At 44.1% G+C, this 20,103-nt stretch overlaps 1 protein-coding gene across 1 annotated transcript in view; it reads right to left on the bottom strand.

Moving 5' to 3' along the window:
- The window catches only part of ADAMTS16 (ADAM metallopeptidase with thrombospondin type 1 motif 16), a 631,464-nt gene that overhangs the window by 46,324 nt on the left and 565,037 nt on the right, over positions 1–20,103 (bottom strand). Inside the window, exon 20 of the mRNA XM_069613712.1 lies at positions 13,318–13,512. Coding sequence (XP_069469813.1) covers positions 13,318–13,512 — 195 coding nt within the window. The remainder of the gene's footprint in view (positions 1–13,317; positions 13,513–20,103) is intronic.

The raw sequence follows: 20,103 nt of genomic DNA, 5'->3' as shown, positions 1-20,103 counted from the left end.
CGCCTGCTTTTTGCAGGCGTTAAAACCCATGCCGCAAAGGGACCTTGGTGCTAATTACGCCACTGTAATTTACGGTGGCGTAATTAGCGCCTTTCCCCATTCCCATTATGCCCTATGGGGCAAAAATGGGAATGGGGAAGGGTAAAATGGGAAATGGGGATTTACCGCCCCACTCACCTTGGAATGGGGCGGTAAATCCGCCATCCACCATGGTGTAAACATAGTTTACACCATGGCGGTAAGGGTACGACCCAGGCGGTAACTTACCGCCTGGGTCGTAATGAGGGCCTATACCTGGCTAGTCCATTGCACAAGTCTTCAGAATTCTCTTTACTGCCTCCCAAGGATTTGTGAACGATGGTATCCGGGCTTTATCCACACTCTTATTGTTGATACTTTATGAGGTCTTCTCCTATTTTGACTGTTGTGGAGATTACTCCCTGACAGTACATTGTCCTTTTGGTATTTTTCACATATGCTGAGTTTCCCACTGTGACGAGGGAGTTCACTCCCGAGGCACTCTTGAGATTTATGGTTTCTTATGTCACCACTGTAATGGGGGAGTTCACTCCTGAGGAATACCTGACTCTTGGTTCTCTAGGTTTCACTACAGTGACAAGGGAGGTCACAAAAGAGGAATACTTGACTCTTGATTATCTGGGTACCACTAATGTGATGAGGGAGATCCCTCCAGAGGAATACATGGCTCTTGGTTCTCTTGGTATCATTACTGTGACAAGGGAGAGCACTCCTGAGGAATACTTGACTTGGGCTCTATGGACCTTGCCCAGCTTTCCCGCAACTCCTGTTACCTGCATCTTAACTGGGGAGTGCTACTGGTTCTTCCCGGGTATCAGTTCACTGTTGGTTCTGCACGCGCTCAGCGCGTCTTCCTGCTTTCCTCCTCTCTGGTCTGTGCAGCTCCACAGAGCTGCTGCTGCAGCAGTCTCTGCATGTTTTATGGATCGCAAGGTCCACGTTGGAGAGGCCATTCTACTGCTGGACTCTTCCTGCTTCTGCAGTGAGTCGGGTTCCCTCCGGCTCATCTAATTCCTTTCGGCCTTGTCTTCTCAGGCCGATTGTCTCTCTGGGCTTCGGGCAGTGCAGGTTTGAATTTCCCAAGCCCTGCAGGACGGATGCCAGCTTCCTTTGCTGCTCTTCTCGATCACGAACATCCTTAGTCCTTCCTCTGTCTTTCTACTGCTGGGCCCGCCCCAACGTAGCGTCAATGTTTGTTGTCAAAGCCTTTGAAGTTATTTTCATAACTCCTATTGGCCACCTCATCATAGTTCTTAGGTAATCCTTTCTACTGTTGTTCTGTATGTTTCTTTGGTTCTTCTTCGACTTAGTCATATCTGGTCCTGCAGATGCAATTGTAGAGATTTCACAATAGATTTCACAATAACACACAGTAGCAGTTTTAGGTTGGGAGTAGAAGGAGTCAACATGGCCATAGTTTCTGGGATAAAGTGTTTGGGGAGATTCTTTCACGGGAAGCGAGTCCTCATCCCCATGAGCGGATTCTCTCCCTATCAGTTCCTCCTGCTTTTTACCATCTCTATGGGGACTATTGGGTAGCGGCCTCACATCCCTAGCCTCATAGGGAAGAGCTCCCATCTGGGGAGAAGTGTCGAGAACCCACGAATCATCAAAACAGTCATCGTGTTTCCCTCTCCAGTTCTTGATTTATGCATGTATATTGACTGTTGCTGTGAACTGCAGGTTTATCAACAGGGACCCCCTGATAGGTTGTTTTTATATTGCCACCACAAGAGACTCTTGCGGATAGTCATAGTAAGGCTTATTTTTTCATCCCAGCCACCTGAAATCTGTTAACATCTGGTATCCAGGTGCTCTTGAAATGGTTGCTTATGAAGTTGTCAATTTCCTTTAAGGATGATGCAGGAAGACATTTATTATGCTGAGAAGATACGTGTTTGTGCAAGCTCTCATCAACAGTTTTGATTTCATCAGGAGCTTTACCTTGAAAAGGAGGGCAATAATCTTGTTTTAGGAAGGTCTTTCTTTTGTAATAGTCATATCTAGAAGTTGGCCTGGGTAGACATTTATCCAGGATGGAATTCTAGATTATTTTTGGGTGTTCAAAAATAATGCCAATGACATTAATGTTTCTTCCATCCATTCTACAAAATGCTTTGCCTGCTCCTTTGTTGGGATCCGAATCAGCCAGTCATTCAAATGATGATAGATGTGAAGAGCCGTCCTTGTCAAATCGCCAGCCACTGTGGCCAGGAACTTGGTGAAAAATCTCAGAGCTGAAAGGCAATACCATGAATTAGTAGTGGAGACCGCCCATTACAAAACTAAGAAACCTTCTGTGCTTCTAATGGATTGGATTATGGAACTAGGTTTCTTCCGGCTACAGACAGGTGAGAGAATGGCATTTTTAAGCCATGCTAATACCTTTCGCAATGTGATCATCTGAAATGAATGAGTGCTGATAAAGTTGTTGAGAACCTTGAGATCCAAAATAGGTCTCTAGACCTGTAGCACTTTTCAAATCAAGAAGTATCTTGAATATATGCCTCAATTTCTTTGTGAGGGTGGTATGAGCTCTATGGTCAGACAGTCAGTCAGTCAGTCAGTCAGTCAGTCAGTCAGACAGAAACAGATTTATCTCAGCAGCTGCCATAAAAGCACAACACATAAACAATAGCAAACCATGAAAAAGGTCAAAAAAAGAACTTTGAATATCATGGTTAAAAAACAATTCCAAAATTCCTAACCTCTTATTAACACCAAGTGCCAATGTGATTATTTGTAAATGAACATTTTAAACCTACCATAAACCAAGTAATTACAAAATCCAGTTGATACATTAAAAGTTGAAACCTCAATTTTTAGCTCTTACCAATCAAACCCTAAAAACAAATGGGATAACATTTGTATTTGCCTCAATTTAATGGCCCCTTCAGCAAGCGCTGATTGCATTATTAACAGTTGTAACATTGCAAGACCGAAGAAGTGGGACAAGGAATAATCTTCTTAGGGAGACATTTCTGGGACAGCTCTCTGTCCCCCATGAGCAGGAGTGTCTTGACCTCCTTCCTGGGAATATCAAGGTAATATTCTTTCTTGTGCGCTAGGAGTGTTACCAATGTTTCTTTCAGGAAAAGTAGTACGTGGTAAACGCTAGCACTGTAAGGAAAAATTGTGTGCACTAATTTCAACAGTGCACTCATTTTAATGGTGCCAATGATTTCAACAGAGACAGTGTGTACCAGTTTCAACTGTGGTAGTTTAGTACTAATTTCAACAGTGGCACTAATTTCAACAATTAAACCATTTTGCCAAGCCTGTCTGGAGTTACATTGAGGGCTTTACTGAGTTTTTTTGTACTGTGCTTGTACTTCCTGGAGGGTCAGGTTTTGGATGTTTGAGGGGGCTATAACACCTGTTATTGGTGTAATAACAATCACTCACCTTCAAGCAAAGACCCTGCTGCCACTGACTATTTATAGTAATGTACCCCACTGACCGCAAGGTTGAATGGATGTCAACTAGACCATGCATACTCATCATTTTACACACTGTTTTTATAATTAAAATTTAAATCAAATTATAAGTGTAAAAATGATCGGCCTCTGTATCATTACACGGGAAAATCATAAAGCTGTCCCATTAACAAGATTTTCATGCACATAAAGGCCTGGTACAAACCTTATATGGAGGCCTGGGTGTACAAAAGTAATTTTGCGCAAGGCAAATATAAAAATGCCAAATTTATGACATCTTGGTGTGGCCTATTTCAAAATTGTGGACACGGTTTCACCTGTTGTGTACAGAATAATGTCCAAGGAAGGGGATCTGACTGTGGAACAATTTGTCCACGTGAATCAAATCAAGCCATTTCACTGGAAACATGAAATGAAGAGGATGGAACAATCTGGAGAAACCAGTAGAGAGTGATAGGTCTGACAGTCATATTACAATCAAGGTTAGTAAATCAGTGAATGGCGGTGAGGTAAGTAACTCACACAAGGAATGAAAGGGGTTCATCATAGCAGGTAAGCAGGTGTGTTGGATGTGGTATGCCTAAAGGATGAATGAAAAATGAGGATGTTATGTTACGTTATGAATGTATACAAATGACAGAAGCATATATGTACATGTATATAGACCGTTTGTTTAAATTGTGTGCTAGACAGTTGAAAGCAAAAGAAATCCTAATTACAATTATATTATTGCTTGGTATGTAACCTGTCTATTTCTCTCCTCTGGTTTAGATTCTCTGACTCGTTTCCTTCATCAGAGTTTCCTGGAGACGGATGTGCATGGAGGAGGCCTCGGGACGGAGCAAGGCAGAGTCCACGGCACTAAAATATTTTCGAAAAGGCATAAAGAGACAGGCAGGCAAAAAAGAGAGATCCAGATGACGAGAATGCGCGTCTGCAATCTTTTTCAAGCTGGGGCCAGCATTAGGCCTTGTGATGGATATGTCACTGTTGAGTCCCAAAGATGTCAAATCCATTGTAAAGAGTGTTATTTTTGATTTATTTCTTCTTTCACTATACTTCTTTCATAATATTCTCATTTCTATATCCTCTGTTTCCTGTCCTTCCTTTAATCTGTGGACAATTGGTGCTAATTTGTTTTAATTTGTGATCAATTTAAAAAAAAAAAAAATCATTTGACAATATTTCAACTTTAAGCAAAACACATGCTCCCATTGTTGCACAAAGATCTCATGGTTTGATGATGTGCAGCTAGGATTCATGCTTCTGCAGAGGCCCTTGTCTAGGCAGAGATCTACAGAAGAAGGGGGGAGATGTAAGGAACAATTGTGTGCACTAATTTCAACAGTGCGCTCATTACAATGGTGCCAATGATTTCAACTAGTATACTAAATCACACACACACACAGCACATGCTGCAATGTCAGCACCAGATTAAATTATTGGCATTGTTCAAATTAGTGACACTGTTGAAATTAGTAACAGCTTCAACTGTGGTAGTTTAGTACCAATTTCCACAGTGGTACTAATTTCAACAGTGTCAATAATTTCAAAAATGCCACTAATTTCATCTGGTGCTGACATTGCAGCATGTGCTGTGTTTTTGTGATTTCGTATAATAGTACTGATGTGAAGCATTGATTTGGGGGCTTTAAGTCTTAACGTATTAACAATGCAGCATCTGCATGGACAGCTATGCTTGCTAGGGTTAGATTCTGAAAAAGAAGAACATATAAACAGTGCTTTGTGCGGTGTGGCAAAATGAGAGGGCCTTGAAAATAAATGCCCATTGTCTGTACAAAGCAAACAAAGAAAGGAGGTTGGGTGTTGCATTTTCTCCCGAACGCAGGAAGAAATGGGGCAAGAGAAGGTCAAAGGGCGTGCAGTTTGCTTAAAGCCAGAGAGGATGAGATGGGTCCTAGAAGATTCTGGAAAATTCCCAAAGGCTCTCTCAGGTGTTCACCTGGGAGGCAGATAGATTATTGATACTTGGAAAGCGCACGCTTGCCCAGGGGCATCATGGCACTGAGCAACAAAAGGCAGCACATTTGTAAAGAGAGGCTTAAACAGCAGAGTTTTCAGTGAGCGACGAAAGGTCAGATGGTCAGCAGTAGCTCGGAGAAGAAAAGGGATGGCATTACAAGCCTTAGCAGTGGCCACTGAAAAAGCTTGACCACCCAAGCGGGATAGTCTGACATGAGGGACTGAAACCCAAAGGTCAGACTCAGAGCGAATACAGCGAGAAGGAGCATAGCGCAGGAACTTGGCCTGTAGATCTTCTGCCCCAAGTTTATAGAAAGCCTGATGAACAATGCACATGAATTTTAACAGAATCCGCTTCTCAATAGGCAACCAGTGGAGCTGTTTCAGCAGAGGGGACTTATGGGCTCCAAATGGAGGATGATGGATAGACCTGGCAGCAGCATTTTGAAGCAGCTGAAGATGATGAATCAGAAATCGAGGTTGAGCAAGGTATATTGAGTTACAATTGTCCACTGCGCTAAGAGCTTGCAAACTAACTAGGATAAAAGGAAGAACTTTTCGAAGGATTGGCAGTTTGAAAGGACCGGCCTTACAGACAGCCGCCACCTGCTCATCCATAGAGAGAGATGATGTGATTTTTACCCCCAAGTTCTTTACTGAGGAGGACGGCAGAGGGAACGGCCCAAGAGAGATAGACCAGAAAGAGAAAGTGAAAGTGCAGGAGGTTCTGACAACAAGAACCTCCATTTTGTTTCCGTTTAGTTTTAACCAGTTTGCCGCAATCCAAGACCCCAGGTCCTCAAGGCACCTCCTCAGCCGCGCCACCGTATCTGACCGAGTGAGATCCAGACAGACCAAGATCTGTGTATCATCGGCGTAGGAGTAGGATAAAATAAGATGGAGAAGTGGCCTAATATTGATATTAAATAATATTGGTGACAGTGCGGATCGGTGAGGGACACCGCATGACAGCAGCACTGATTTAGACCCGAAAGGAGGGAGAGAGACCAATTGACAACTATCGTCCATGAAAGCAGAAAACCACAGGAGGACTTGGCCAGATAGACCAGCATCAGATAATTGGGAGATCAGGGTGGGATGATCGACCGTGTCAAACGCAGCTGAGAGATCTAACAATAGCACTGCTCCGACACCAACCTGATCCACCAGAAGAGCTAGGTCATCCAGCACAGAGTTAAGGACAGACTCTGTGCCCCTCCCTCGTGGGAAGACCGATTGAAAGGGGTTGAAGAACCCAGAGGATTCAAGGAAAGTGCAGAGCAGGGGCAAAACAATAACCTCCAGCACCTTCATATGAAAAGGCAGGAGAGAAATTGGGTGAAAGTTGTCAAGTAGCACAAGATCTAGAGAGGTTTTTTTTAGGAGGGGGATCATCAGGGCATGTTTCAAAGTGTTAAGGATACATCCATCAAGGAATGAGATATTCACTGCTGTGGTAATTTGGGAAATCAAATCCCCCAAAATCTCCTGCAGGAGTGCCAGGGGAATAGCATCAGCAGGAAAGGCAGATTTAAGACGATGAATGGCCCCGGGTATGTCTTGGTCAGAGAAGGCAGGGAACGTAGACCAAATAGAGTCAGGCAAAGGTGAGACAAGAGGTGAAGGAGCGGCTGCTGGCTGACCAGTCCCACCACAGATATTTTCACAAATGATCTCAATCTTGGTGTGAAAGAAAGAGGAGAGCGAGTCACAAAATTCCTGTGAGGGCATCGCATGAGGGCCAACCTTGGTTGGAGTAGAAAGAGATTGGACCAATTCAAACAATGCCTTGGGTTGATTGACAACGATTTCCACCTTCTGACTAAAATAAAACTTTTTTGCATTGGTGATCATTTTCTGATAGGCTGTCAGAGAATGGCGGAAAGCAGTTTTTCCTTCAATAAAGTAACTAGCTTGCCACTTTATCTCCGCTTGTCTGCATAGCAATTTTGCAGCCCTAAATTCAAAGAAGAAACAGGGCTCAGAAGAGTGACTTTTTTGTTTGCAGAGCCTAAGGTGAGCCAGAAGGACAGCCGCTGCTGTGAATGAAGCTTCCAGTGTTGCCAAAGAGAAAGTGGCATCCTGACCACAGTGTGACTGAAGAGAAGCAACTAGCACATGATTGGACACCTTATGCCAGCTGCGTTTAAGAGGAGACAAGGTAGAATCCGACTGAAGAATAGAACAAGGTACCAGAAAGTGGTCAGACCACACTACTGCACTAGGGGGAGAAACAAAGGTGGACAACCTGGGAGCACAGACAAAGTCCAAGATGTTTACCAGGCGGTGGATCTGTGACAAGATCAGCTGAGGGAGCCCAAGGTCGGACATCAAGGACAAGAAATTAGCTACCTGACCTGTGTTAGTTGAGTTAGCAGGGTGATTAAAATCAGCCACAATCCATAGATCATGGTATTTAATCTAGAGTTCCAAAACAAATGCTGGGAATTCTACACAGAGAGGGCCATCAGCAACAGGGGTCCGGTAGACCAACAAAATACTAAGTGTGGAAGTAGGGGAGGACAGAATACGAGCCAAAAGACACTCCATCTTGAGGGAGTGCTCTGGTACTTTGCAGACAACTTTATATTTGGCCTTGTGTAAAACAGCCACTCCACCACCAGGATGGACCGTAATACGATCAGCATGGACCACCTCGTAGTTGGGGGGCAAGGCCTGAACAATGGAGGGGCCTGATGTCTCACACAGCCAGGCCTCCGTCGAAAACAGGCGATCTGGCTGAGAGCTTGCCTCTAGGTCATTGCACTCCATGATAGGAGGTAGGGCTTTCTGCCTGTTGCTGATTCCATCAGGGGCTGTTGCCTGTTGCTGATTCCACAAGGCTTTTGGGCAGGTGAATCCTGCATGGGGCACTTTTGACCCTGCCTTTCTGCATAAGTCTGTGGCCTGGGGTTTGGCAGAGCCTGCTCTGTCCATTGCATTGCTGAGATTTTTAAGCGAAAAGGATTAAGATATCATAAGCTCTGCTTGTGAAAAAAGAAAAACTGCGGCTGTGTATTTTTTAATTTTGGAAGGCTTTTCTCGAGTGTAAGAGCCGGGCTGTGCTTTTCAAACATCAAGGCATTTTGCGAACCCTGGCTAGAGTTGCATTGAAGGCTGCAAGCAGACTCTATATCTGTGTGCCTGGCTCTGCGACAGGATTCCTAGCAAGTGTTCCGACAGGGCTAAATGGTGGAGGCTGTCGAGTGCGTGCTGCTTTGACCAGTGCTGAGACAGGCCGAGCTGCAGACAGGCCAGAGGAGTTGGATCAAAAAGGCTCTCAAGTAAAGTTGAAGTGATTATCAATAGGGATCACCAAATAATTGAAATTGGATTTTTTTGCAAGGGAATAGTGATTTGGCCAGGTCAGACTGACCTAAAGGGCAATTTCCTTTTTTTTCATGTTACCCGAAAAACAGGGAAGCTGCCTGGAATTAAATTAATTACGGGAATAATTCTGCTATGCGAGGAAATTCATTATCTCTAACCTCAGAATAACCTGACATTTTGCTGAAAGGGCAAGGGGTAGATAGGAGGTGGAGCTGTTCCTAAAGTGCACCTGCTTTCATAACCAACTGATGTGCATACCAAGGCTTGTCCCAATTTCATCCCCAATCTACTAATAGTATACAAGGGGGAAATAATAAAGGATGTTAGCTACAATAAATATATTATCAATGAATACTAAATCAATTTTATAACCCAAAGAAAACTCCCATTGTGAAATTGCATATTCTGTATTCTTCTTATAACAAAGTGAATTTTTAAATGTATGTTTTGCTGATGGATTTTGAAACATGTTATGTATGTAAATGTATATCATTGTGTTGGTGGCTTTTTAAAGTGTGCATATAAAGTTATACAAGTGTAAGCCTGCGTGGTGGTGTGTTATTACATGGCCTGGTCAATGTATAATATAAAGTGGGAAACTTTGTTATGTGTGTAGAGGAGTATAAGGCCTTCTGAGGCATAGCCAAGGAGTCTGTAATAAAAGTGTAGTAGCAAAAAGGTGGCAATTGTAAATGTAATTGTAATTATTTATTTGTACAGCGATTATACACAAGTGAAGTGCTTCAAGGCGCTTCAAGGTGGGAAGGGAGCTAGGGGATACAATAGTCATTCTTGGGCCTTGATGTTTCCAAATGATCTAACAAAAAAACTAACTAGCATACTAGGCCTGGCGGCATTTCTCCTGGTGCAAGTGCATGAAGTGTTACAGATGCAACCAACTAGGGAATGGAGACAAAAGGGGGGATAGGACAGTACTTACTAGCCTAGTAAATTCAGGTGATGCATGTATACAGACGGAAGTGTGCCAACAGCACGCACAAGTCTGATGTCTCATTTTCCTACTGATGAATATAATCCAATAGGATTCCCCTCAACTGGGGTGCTGAAAAGATGAAGAGACTCAAGCATGTATGGAGGCATGCCCCTTGGATTGAGAGAAGACTCTTCATCTGTAATTTCAATGGTAACTCCAACACTTGGGCTTATAATAATCTCCACTCGAGTAAGGGATCCTCTGTAGGAATGCAAACGGTACAATGACTGCGATCCTCCTCCTGATTCGGAAATACTCCCTCTGGAGTGAATTGAATGGCACAATAGTCTCTTCTGTTGTTTGCCCAATGGCTGTGCATTGTCCCTGTTGGCATGGAAAGGCAGCAACGTTTCATCCAGGTTCTTACTGAACAGGCCTACTAACAGTTGAATGGAATGCCACCTATTTTTGCTTGCATATTGGACCTGAGGTCTGTGACCTTCAGACAACCAGGTCTGTGGAGGACCTCTCCATTGTCTCCATTGCCCCAGCTTTTGGAAATAAGTCTCTGAGAAATGAATTGCCAATTAGATGGCATGATCTGCTGCTGCTTCACCTTCACGTAGGAAGGCAAATGCTGTTTCCTTTTTATCATCTGGCAAAAATCATGTAATATATCTTGTGGTCATATCTTGCTAGAATCTCTAGCGAATTTGCTGCTTTCATCGCTGTTGCTGCAGTAGTGATAATTTGTTTCCCAAAGACATCTGCTTGCCTTCTTTATTCTGACTGATCACACAGTATGAAAAAAGATTTGCTGATCTTTTCCTGGTAGCTGCAGATACCAAAATCTATTTGGTGCCTGATTTTCGGCCCTATATTTCTTGTCCATACAGTCCCTCCCTGCTGGATTGAAAAGGGGCTCTGCATTGCCACCAAACCATCTTCCCATATATCCTCCAGAATGGGAATGGACACAATTGTCTTTCTCACTTCCTCTCCTCTCTGGTAGAGGAAAGGTTTCTTCCTCTGATCTGTTGAGAGCAGATCAAACATTTTAGATAGCTTCCCCATGGTGGAGTGGAAAGCTCCACTTTCATTGGGCGACTAGTCTCTTGGTAGGTGCTCTTCTGTTTCCCGATCTGAGGGGATGAAGTCATCAAACTCATCTGTCCAGGAAGAGCAACTTGACGATAAAACAAATGAACCTTGACGTGTGAGCCTATGCCTGAGAGTTTCCACTTCTTCATTTGGGGGTTCAGCCTTTACTTCCTCCACCCCCTCTTCATCATCTTCAGAAAAATGACCCTCATTGCACTCGTAATCTTACAATCCAATGATCTAAAATGTTTTCAGGAAATTCTCTGAAGGATCCAGAAGATTAGGTGGAACATACGGGAGTAAAGAGAGGATGTCCTGCTTTGGCTGATTTGGAGATTGAGGATAAAGATGTGTGTGTGATTGTAAGTAACCCTCTTTCTACATGGCAGTGTTCTGGGTGGCACGCTGAACACCATGTGCATAGCCACTGGTGATGGATCCTTCGATGCAGGTGTCCTGGAAGCTGTGAATGGAGGTGGTTGTTGATGTGCTGGCAATCAACAGGGTCACTGACATATTTGTAGATCATTTCCTGCTTTGTCACTGGTGAATGACTTGCCAGCAGGGACTTAAATGTTGATGATTCCCTTGGACATTCCTTACTTGTCAATGGTTTAGCGACGCTGTGCAATTTGTTCCTGGTTGAGGAAGTAGATACAAATGGTAGTGGACTTTGCTGGAAGGGTTAATTCAGAAGCCCAGCCGTGTCATCACCTTTCAACAACGTCTCCTATGATGCTACATAATGAGACCTAGCCGTTTCACTGGAGGTTCTCTCACTAATCAAGCTCCCTGGGTGAATGGAGTCACACTGTGAGATAATGGCCTTGCCAAAGATGGAACCATAAATGGCGGTACTGTTGATGGGATGTCACAGGTCGAGCATAGGCATAACTCTTCATAGAGGCTGAGTCTGAAGTCACAGTTGCTTTGTGCCTGTGTCTCTCTCTTGACATCTTATTAGAAAATGACTGCCAGATATAACAAGACTCCATGTTGTGGTCACGGTAAGGGCAGTACAGACACTCCTTGTATTTGTACTCCTCGTGTGCATTCTTGAGATGGCATACAGATAAGCTCTTGACAAGAGGCTCTTTTTGATGCATCACCCTCAGCCATTGCTGAAGCCTGGGGATTCACACTCCAGAAGAGATGAGACCTGAGGAGGTGACAGAGAAGATTTCACCCCTCCATGGGGAAGGGCTAAGGGGGCCATAGCCCCGGGTCTCTTGGTTGTAGCCCCATGTAAGAGCTCAGGGGGTACAACCAAAAGGCCTGCTAGTCCTGGGTCCCGACAGTCCCAACATTAGTGTCGCCCTGTATCTTTTCCAGACGTAGCAACACCCCTGTTGCCAGCCCTCTATAACATGATAGTTCTTATCTCATGCTTCAGTCTTCGTTGAATCTCTAGGTGGTGAAAAACGTCTCAAAGCATTGAGCAAATGAAGAACTGATCAGAGAGCTCCTGGCACCTGAACATGCTGCAAAGAATCTGAAGATGTCCTCCGGGGTAGCGCTAAGGAGGATTGCTGCCAATTGGGCAGGTGCCAAATGGCCCGAATAGATGTTAATAGAGCACTAAAGTGAATGCAGTTTTTGTTTATAGGCATGTAAACTGCTTTGTCAATGTACTGAGGATTCACAGCCTACGATCAAGACTATTGGTCATAAGGTATTTATCTCCTGAAGCATTTCACGGCTTTATCTCCTGAAGCATTTCACGGCATATCTGATGTAGTAAACACCACATGATTATTAATTGGACAACTGCAAAAGGGTTCCGTACATTTTCACTACAACCCAAAAAGTGCTGGTAAACATTTGACCCCACTCGATATTTACAGTCGTTCGGCCTCTTAAGTTGCGGGGATGCGCTGGTGCATCCCCCTACTCTTAAAAGACACATATGTGCTGTAACAACTCCAAGGGCTCTTAATGGGGACATCTCAGAGGCCCCCATTTTAACTCACTTTTCCTTATATTGCCCAGAAGATGACATGTATGTATTTGTTTATTTATTACATTTGTTATACGCCCAGACCCGGAGGTATCACGGCGTAGACATTAAGTCCTTTCCAGCACTTTAACTCAGGGGACAGTCACGCTGTGAACGGCGCATTTCCAACCCTCAAACATGGATGCGAATGCATTTTTTTGCAGTAACAAAACTTGACATACAGATTTGTTCAGGATTTGCATGTGGTAGTTCAGAAAATCAGAATGTTTCACTGTGGTGTGGGCATTAGGTAGTAAAGCTGCAGGCACGGTAATTTAATCTAAGGAGAAAAATGCACCACAAAACTTGGCGCACTGTATAAGGACCCGAGAAAAAGAAGGTAAAATGAAGTTGAAAAATGATGGTATTTTACGTTTTAATTAGCATTATCACTCACAACCAAGGGGAATGAAAGGGTCGTGGCGTTTTGCAATAAAGAGCTGTACCATGTGTTGTGCACGTGGCTTGACTTTCAGGAGATGCCTTGCGCTACCTACCTCTGACCAATTGGACACAAACCACTGCAGTTTCTTGTGCTTTTGGCAGCGCTTCAGCAGACACGCTTCCTGCGCGACGGGCTTGGGCTCCAGCGTGCAGGCCGAGTCTGCCAGAGTGTGAGCGCGAGGGGAGGGGTTGGTACTCTTGCACGTGACGGTTCGTTTTTTCCAGCCTTTCCCGCAGGTGCGTGAACACTAGAAGGAAAGAAACACAGGCCTGGTAAGTGAATATGCCCTAATGCTTGCATATGGAAATCAGGATCTGTGTGTATTCAAATCAACAGGGAATCTTTACAAGCACTAAAAAGCATTCACCGTTTGCCTACAGGTAACACCAATACATGCGCTGGCACGCGCATCATAGCACGCGCATTCATATCCAATATCAAACACTGCCGTGGCAAGTCCATGTACTCAAACGGTGCCCAAGGTCTGCTAGTACTCACACCAATGCCAAAGACCAGCATCAAATAGCCAGGCTCTCACACCGTTACCAGGGATTGGCCTCCAGTGACCAGATGCTCACATCTTCGGTCAGGTATTGTGAAGAAGGCGCAGGAAGTGAAGACCTGCATTTACGACAATGTTTATGTATTGCCATTTAAAGCAATACAGCAATTACCTCTGTCACTCTGTGTACTAACCCACAATTGTGCGGACTATAAAGCACTCTATTATAATTTTTTAGCGCCAAGGCGCAGTGTGTAAATATGTCTCTGTTAGTCTAAATAAAAGCTTTGTATTATTTTGACATTTCTGTACCTACAAGGGTCTCTTTCCTGAGCTAGCAGCCACCTAGCTTCGCTGCAATTGTGTGACCCTATGTCACGTCTTTGGTTAGGGTAGCTTTGACTCACTCCTGCTTTCACTACGGCTGCAGCGCAGTGCCATTCTTCACACAGTAGGGCTATACTCTTCTCTCGCCTTGTTCAGGGAACATCCACTTCACATCATACCTGTGCACTACTTTGCATGCGGAAGGATACACAGAGAACAACCACTTCACATCATACCTGTGCACTACTTTGCATGCGGAAGGATACACAGAGCAGTGCTTATCCCAGTTAAATCCCCTTAGCTCTCTGCCATGTACATGACAAGTGTTGGTAATTGGTGGCTTTGGCACTAACCAGCCAAAAGTAAACAGATGTCAAGATCCTAAAATGGTTTTAGGAATGACAAGATATTCACAAAAAATGCCATACATCATGGCGCCTACACTTATTTGATGGATGCATACATAACATACTTTTAGAACTCTAGTTCTTTGGGCTCCATGGAGTGGTTTACACATGAGCAAAACATAAACTGGATTAATACATTCTAAGGGCTACGGTCTTCGCAATGCCATCCCAAGAATGCCAGAAGAGAAGACGTCTGGGTAGCGCCCTGAAACTTCAGTAGGAAGATTTGCTATGGCTCCAGTGGCCACGTGTTCTACGACCCAGGGGGATAGCTAAGCGGCAACGTGCTCGCCTTGGAAGCAAAACGACACGAAACAGTGCATTATAAATATGCACCTAAAACAAACAACTAAGCAACTAATAAAATTATAATAATAATTCCTGTAACAGTGCCTCGATGACTGCAGGCTGTGTGAGCGCTTTAAAAATGCAAAATAGATAAAATAAATGCTCTCCTCTCTTTAAAAGGAAGATATTCAAGAATCCAACGCCGAATCCTATCAGTAGATCTGAACTGCCATATTTGTTACTCATTGCTCATTTATGCAGAACTTTCACTAGAACAGTGTGCAAATAACATTTTTATATCCAATTATTACCCAAATGAAGTTGGTACTCATTTATTGAACTCTTAAGGGTAAAAGGTTGAGATGGCCTTACTGGGATTCAAACCTGAAACCTGCAGATCACACCCAGATCTCAGCTACACCCAGTTCTAAAGAGCAGTGAGCGTTGAACCCACTGAGCTATCTCACAGGAGATTGTTATTATCATAATGATTATCATTATTTTGACTGCTGGCTTCGGAAGCATGTGGTTACCTTCGGTCAAACACAGGCTTTAAAAGGGAATGTCTCGAAAGGAACGTGTCCAGAAGTAGGAACCTGCTGGATTTGAGGAAGCGCTTGCTAACAGTGGCACCATAAAATGCCAGGCATTTAGCAAGTGGAGGCAGCGGGGATATAGGAACAAGATCAGCTCCAAACGGATTCTTTGGAGGAGAGAGCAATATTGTCTTAAAGCCAACGGGTTTGGGGTGGGGAGGAAGTCCCCATACTCATCTAGTAGAGAAATAAAGCTGAGAGGTGGTGAGAGGAGCATTCCCCCGGTTTCAAAGTCGGGAGAGAGTTCATTCTGAGAAGATGTCAAGTTGATGTTATGCGTGTCATTTATTTACTTTGTGGCCATTGCAGCACTCTGGTTCTGGTAAAACCTCCAAATTGAGACCCTATCACACTCTCGCACATCAGTGGCCCACAAGACCCAACGAGCTGTAGTCTATCAGATCCCAGGCTCTTCCCTAAGGAGAACATATTCCCCAGTTTCTCCACCAAACCCATAGAAAGCAGATTGCCCCACAGGAACCGAGTACTTCTGACCTGCACCCATCAACACCGCAGGTTTCACATCTGCTCCTTCCAGAGTTCCACCACTGCATCCCACCCCCTTTTCCTTAGTAAGCCACACACAGGGAGGCAACCAAAAGTGGCAGACGGGTGCAATACAAGACCACTTAAAGAGGGGTGTTGCTAGGTCTGGACAACATACAGTGGAGACCTGTGGGATGGACATGCAAGACTCTGGGGTGTAGCAAAGGTAGGCACATGAAGAAGATGAGCAACACAGCACAATTTGGACTGACCAGGACCAGGGGCTGATGCTTGAGGCAAACATTATCTGCCAATATGGAAGACGCAGAGCAACATGTGCATTCCTACCAAGAGCCTCATGGAACCCAAAGTTCCAACAGCCAGAGGCTATTGTTAACAGTTCACAGCCTGATCCAATTGATATAATGAGCCATGTCAAGTTTGTTTTGACATGGTGACCTCTGGAAATCTACAATTATAATGAGCAAAATATGTTGTGTTATTTTATTGTCAGGTGGGACTCAGTTTCACCTAAAACAAACCATCTGGGCACAGCAAAGACCTCTCTGAGAAAGACTTACCACCTTCCAGGAAGAGGTTATCTGGCCAAGGGGGTAGATAGAGGCTCAGTGCTTCAATGAAGAGGCTCTGAGAGGCCACAGGAAATCTCACCAGAAAAGTAATGACTTTGGCCCCTTTAATACAAAGCAGGCAAGAGAGAGTGACAGGTTAGAGTATCTAGGAGAGGATTACTGGTGCACAGAAGAGTCCCACCATCTATGAATCACCCAGGGCTCCCACCCTTCATGTACCCTCTCCCTACGTCCTGCAGACAAAGGTACTATGGGACTGACATGACTGACCAAAGAATGCACACAGCAGCCTGGATTGGCCCTTCACAGAGGACTAATCATCTGTGGAAGATTGACTATTGAGAGGGTTAGACCACCCCCTCTGTTGAATCTGCATATATCTTATTTGAAGTACAGGAGAAGGATAGTGCTGGGGCTCTACCATGGTACAGTCTGCCCAAAGTCCTCCACCATAGAGTTGAAGATACAGCGCTCCAAGAAAGGAGAAAAACCCTTCCATCACCCATCCGAGAGGAACATTTGGGGTAGAAAGTTCTTGGCCAAGTCCTGCTGGAAAACAGTACTCTGGTACCCAGAACAAGCTCACTGTGACAAAACCAGCAAGTGCTGTCTGGAAATCTACCTGGCGGGGAAGGGAAGAACAAGGATTCACCTTCTCCTTTGAGACCTAGGACTGGGTCTCAGAGCAACCCAGGGACAAAGGAACAGATCTGGGATCTGGCTCCCACCTCAAACCCCTTATGAGCAATGCTGGGCCGGTCATCGCCTGCCTGCCTGCCCCAATCATTTTCGTGACAAATGCCATTGACGCTCGTTGAACCTCAATGTGTGTTGTACCCAATCAACCTGATCAACTACCTGATCAACAACCCATTGCTGATTCTGTTGCCTCAGAAAGTTTCCAGACTCCTCGATCAACACTGTTGAGCCTCAGGAATAAATGTAAAGGGTATTTGAACTGGTTATGTCCCACTGGCCTCCCCTAACGTGCCCTAGTGGCATTTAAGACCCAATTCCCTACCTTACTAAAGTGATCTTATTTGAACTTGAACATTTTTGTAGACATTATTGCCTGACTACCCCTGACTTCCATTGCAGAGTACCCAATGTTATGCATTTCTGTGCATTCTCATACAGGGGTAGATTATTAGCGGTTTTTATAAGTTAGGTGTGTTTTTAGTTTAAAGAATCACATTTTGAATAGAACTTTAGTTGGACATTTCTTGTATTTTGCAACCACATTACTACTGTTGCTTGTCTGCTTCCTTGCTGGCTCACATCCCTCTTCAAGAGTACTGCCTGCCCTCAACCCATTCTACCTTAAAGTGACAAAGGAGGTGTACAATTAATGTTGTGTCTGTTTCTCCTTTTTGATTGAGATCAATGCTAGTTTAGCAGTAGCCCTTTCATCACAGAATTTGACCAAAGAAATGGCTAATTCCCCTTCGGTTCTTCTTCCAGCTGGACCCACTCAGCCTTTTATTGAAGTTGAGTATGTCCCTGAACATTCTGCCTAAGCCTGGTCAGTCTTGAATTTTAGCAGGGGGTGGAACTGCATTTTTAAGTTGTCAGTATCTCCCCACAGACATATATAGTTTGCCCCAAAAAATGGCTGCCTTGGGGTTTTGGCTGTCCTTCAATTGATGAAAACTCTGCTAATATAGTCAGGGCAATCGTGGGAGCAAGGCTCGACTACTGGAACTCCATCTATGCAGCCGCCACTGGACTCATCACTCACTCCCTGCAACTATTACAAAATACTACAGCTCGCATCATCAGGAATCTCCCTAAGCATGCCCACATATCCCGTGCTTTAAAGTCACTCCATTGGCTGCCCGTCAAATCCAGAATTTCCTTTAAACTCCTTGTATGGCCAAGCCCCCTTATACTTAAAACATGACCTGAAATAGCACTGCCCTCACCGTCCACAGAGAACACCATATAAACATTCCATGTCCATTGCCCGTTTCCAAAAGATCCAGAAACGATGTTAGATTCGGCTCACTCCTCACGGCCAAACTCTGGATTAACCTCCCCATGACCTACATAGAATTCAATAGCTGCTTCTCTTTCGTAAACGCCTTAAAACCTATCTATTCTAAATCTGATCCCACTGGCTCATGGCATCGTTAGTAGTGCTTAGATGCCCTTGGGTCGTTGCGCCTTTACCCTTCCCGGTCTACTCCTCCTGAAACAACCGACATGATACAATACGAATTGTCCCTCACTCTTCCCTCATTCCAGACTGACATCCTGTATTCATCCTTCTCAGCCTGCACTTGTCTGGGACCCTTTTCCTTCCCTGCATATTATAATCTGTAGCTGTGCTCTTACTCTGGTGGCATGTGACTTCTGTGCACCGCCCAGCTTGGAGTGCCAAGGCTTGATCGATGCACACAAATATAACCAAACGTTTTAAATGATTGTTGTGCCAAGGAGGCCTAAAATATTAGGCCTACACTATTACTCTTTTTCACACATGCCTTTAAATACTCAATTAGAGCTTTGCATTTAGATTAAATGGCAGTTTCTCCAGCAACACTCTATGCTTCATACATTCCGCATACAGCCATGAAGCTCTTCACTATCCAAGTGAAAGCCGTGCTATAAACATGAATTATTCCTGTTCAAGAAAAGCTTGACTTGCAATAAGAAAACGCTATTTTGCCACATTGTGTTTTTTTGTCTCATGATATGCTTTGGTGACTCTTCTGTCGCTTCTTTGTTCCTCTGTTATGGCCGTAGCCTCGCTACGGGCGAAGGAGTGAAGTGTTTTGGGAATACACACTGGAGGTGTCCGAAATGAGAAATAGATTGTGCCTGATTCACAGTGTTTTTCAATGGAGTTTTTCTGAATAAATCTAAAATAGATGGGCAGGTCCCTTGAAGTTCAATGGATTGACGCTTAAGTGATCGATAATCTATTTCTATAGATTTATGAGGTAGGCACATGAAGTAAAGTGGTACAGGCATGATTCTCCAGTGTTTGAGAGGGGCGCTGTAGTTATAGACGGTACCTTTTTTCCAATGTAACATTTTTGACAGATGGGAACGTCCCCTGGTTTTCCTTATCCCTCCACCTTTTGATATGGGTTTGATTTCTTTTTTATATGGAATTTGATTTCAATTAATTTTGATATCAAAATGTTGCGATATCAAATTTTATATTGATTTTTCAAGACACCAAAAACTCTACACTTTAATTTCCAGGACATTCCTTTTATACCGTGTCCAAAACGAACCATTATTATGTCCAGGGGCATAGACAGGGTAGGACCTGAGCGGGCAAGGCCCACCCAAAATCTGTACATGCCCACTCAGCAGCAGTGTGGGCCTATACAGATGTTAATGTTGCTCCATGGACCCAACTACATTAGCTTCCGGCCACACTTGTTAGACAATCCTGGCAACACCTCTGATTATGACCCTGTGTCAAATTGATATTTCCTTCTTTTGTGAGCTGTGTGTGCTTATTCCACACCTATTTCTTCTGATTGATGCACAATTGTATTGAACTACTAATTCAGATAGCTTTCACTTTTGAAGTAGTTCCTATGTGTTTGCGCTTTGTAATGTCTTTGTTAGTCTCATACGACTCTGTGTCAATTTCTTTGCTTCACAAAGTGCCAAGTGTTCTTT

This window comes from Ambystoma mexicanum, chromosome 5p, assembly GCF_040938575.1.
Source record: "Ambystoma mexicanum isolate Mex_15411 chromosome 5p, UKY_AmexF1_1, whole genome shotgun sequence".
In the NCBI taxonomy this organism is placed as follows: domain Eukaryota; kingdom Metazoa; phylum Chordata; class Amphibia; order Caudata; family Ambystomatidae; genus Ambystoma; species Ambystoma mexicanum.
Note: the sequence above shows the minus strand (reverse complement) of the source record. Positions and strands in the feature narration are given on the sequence as shown.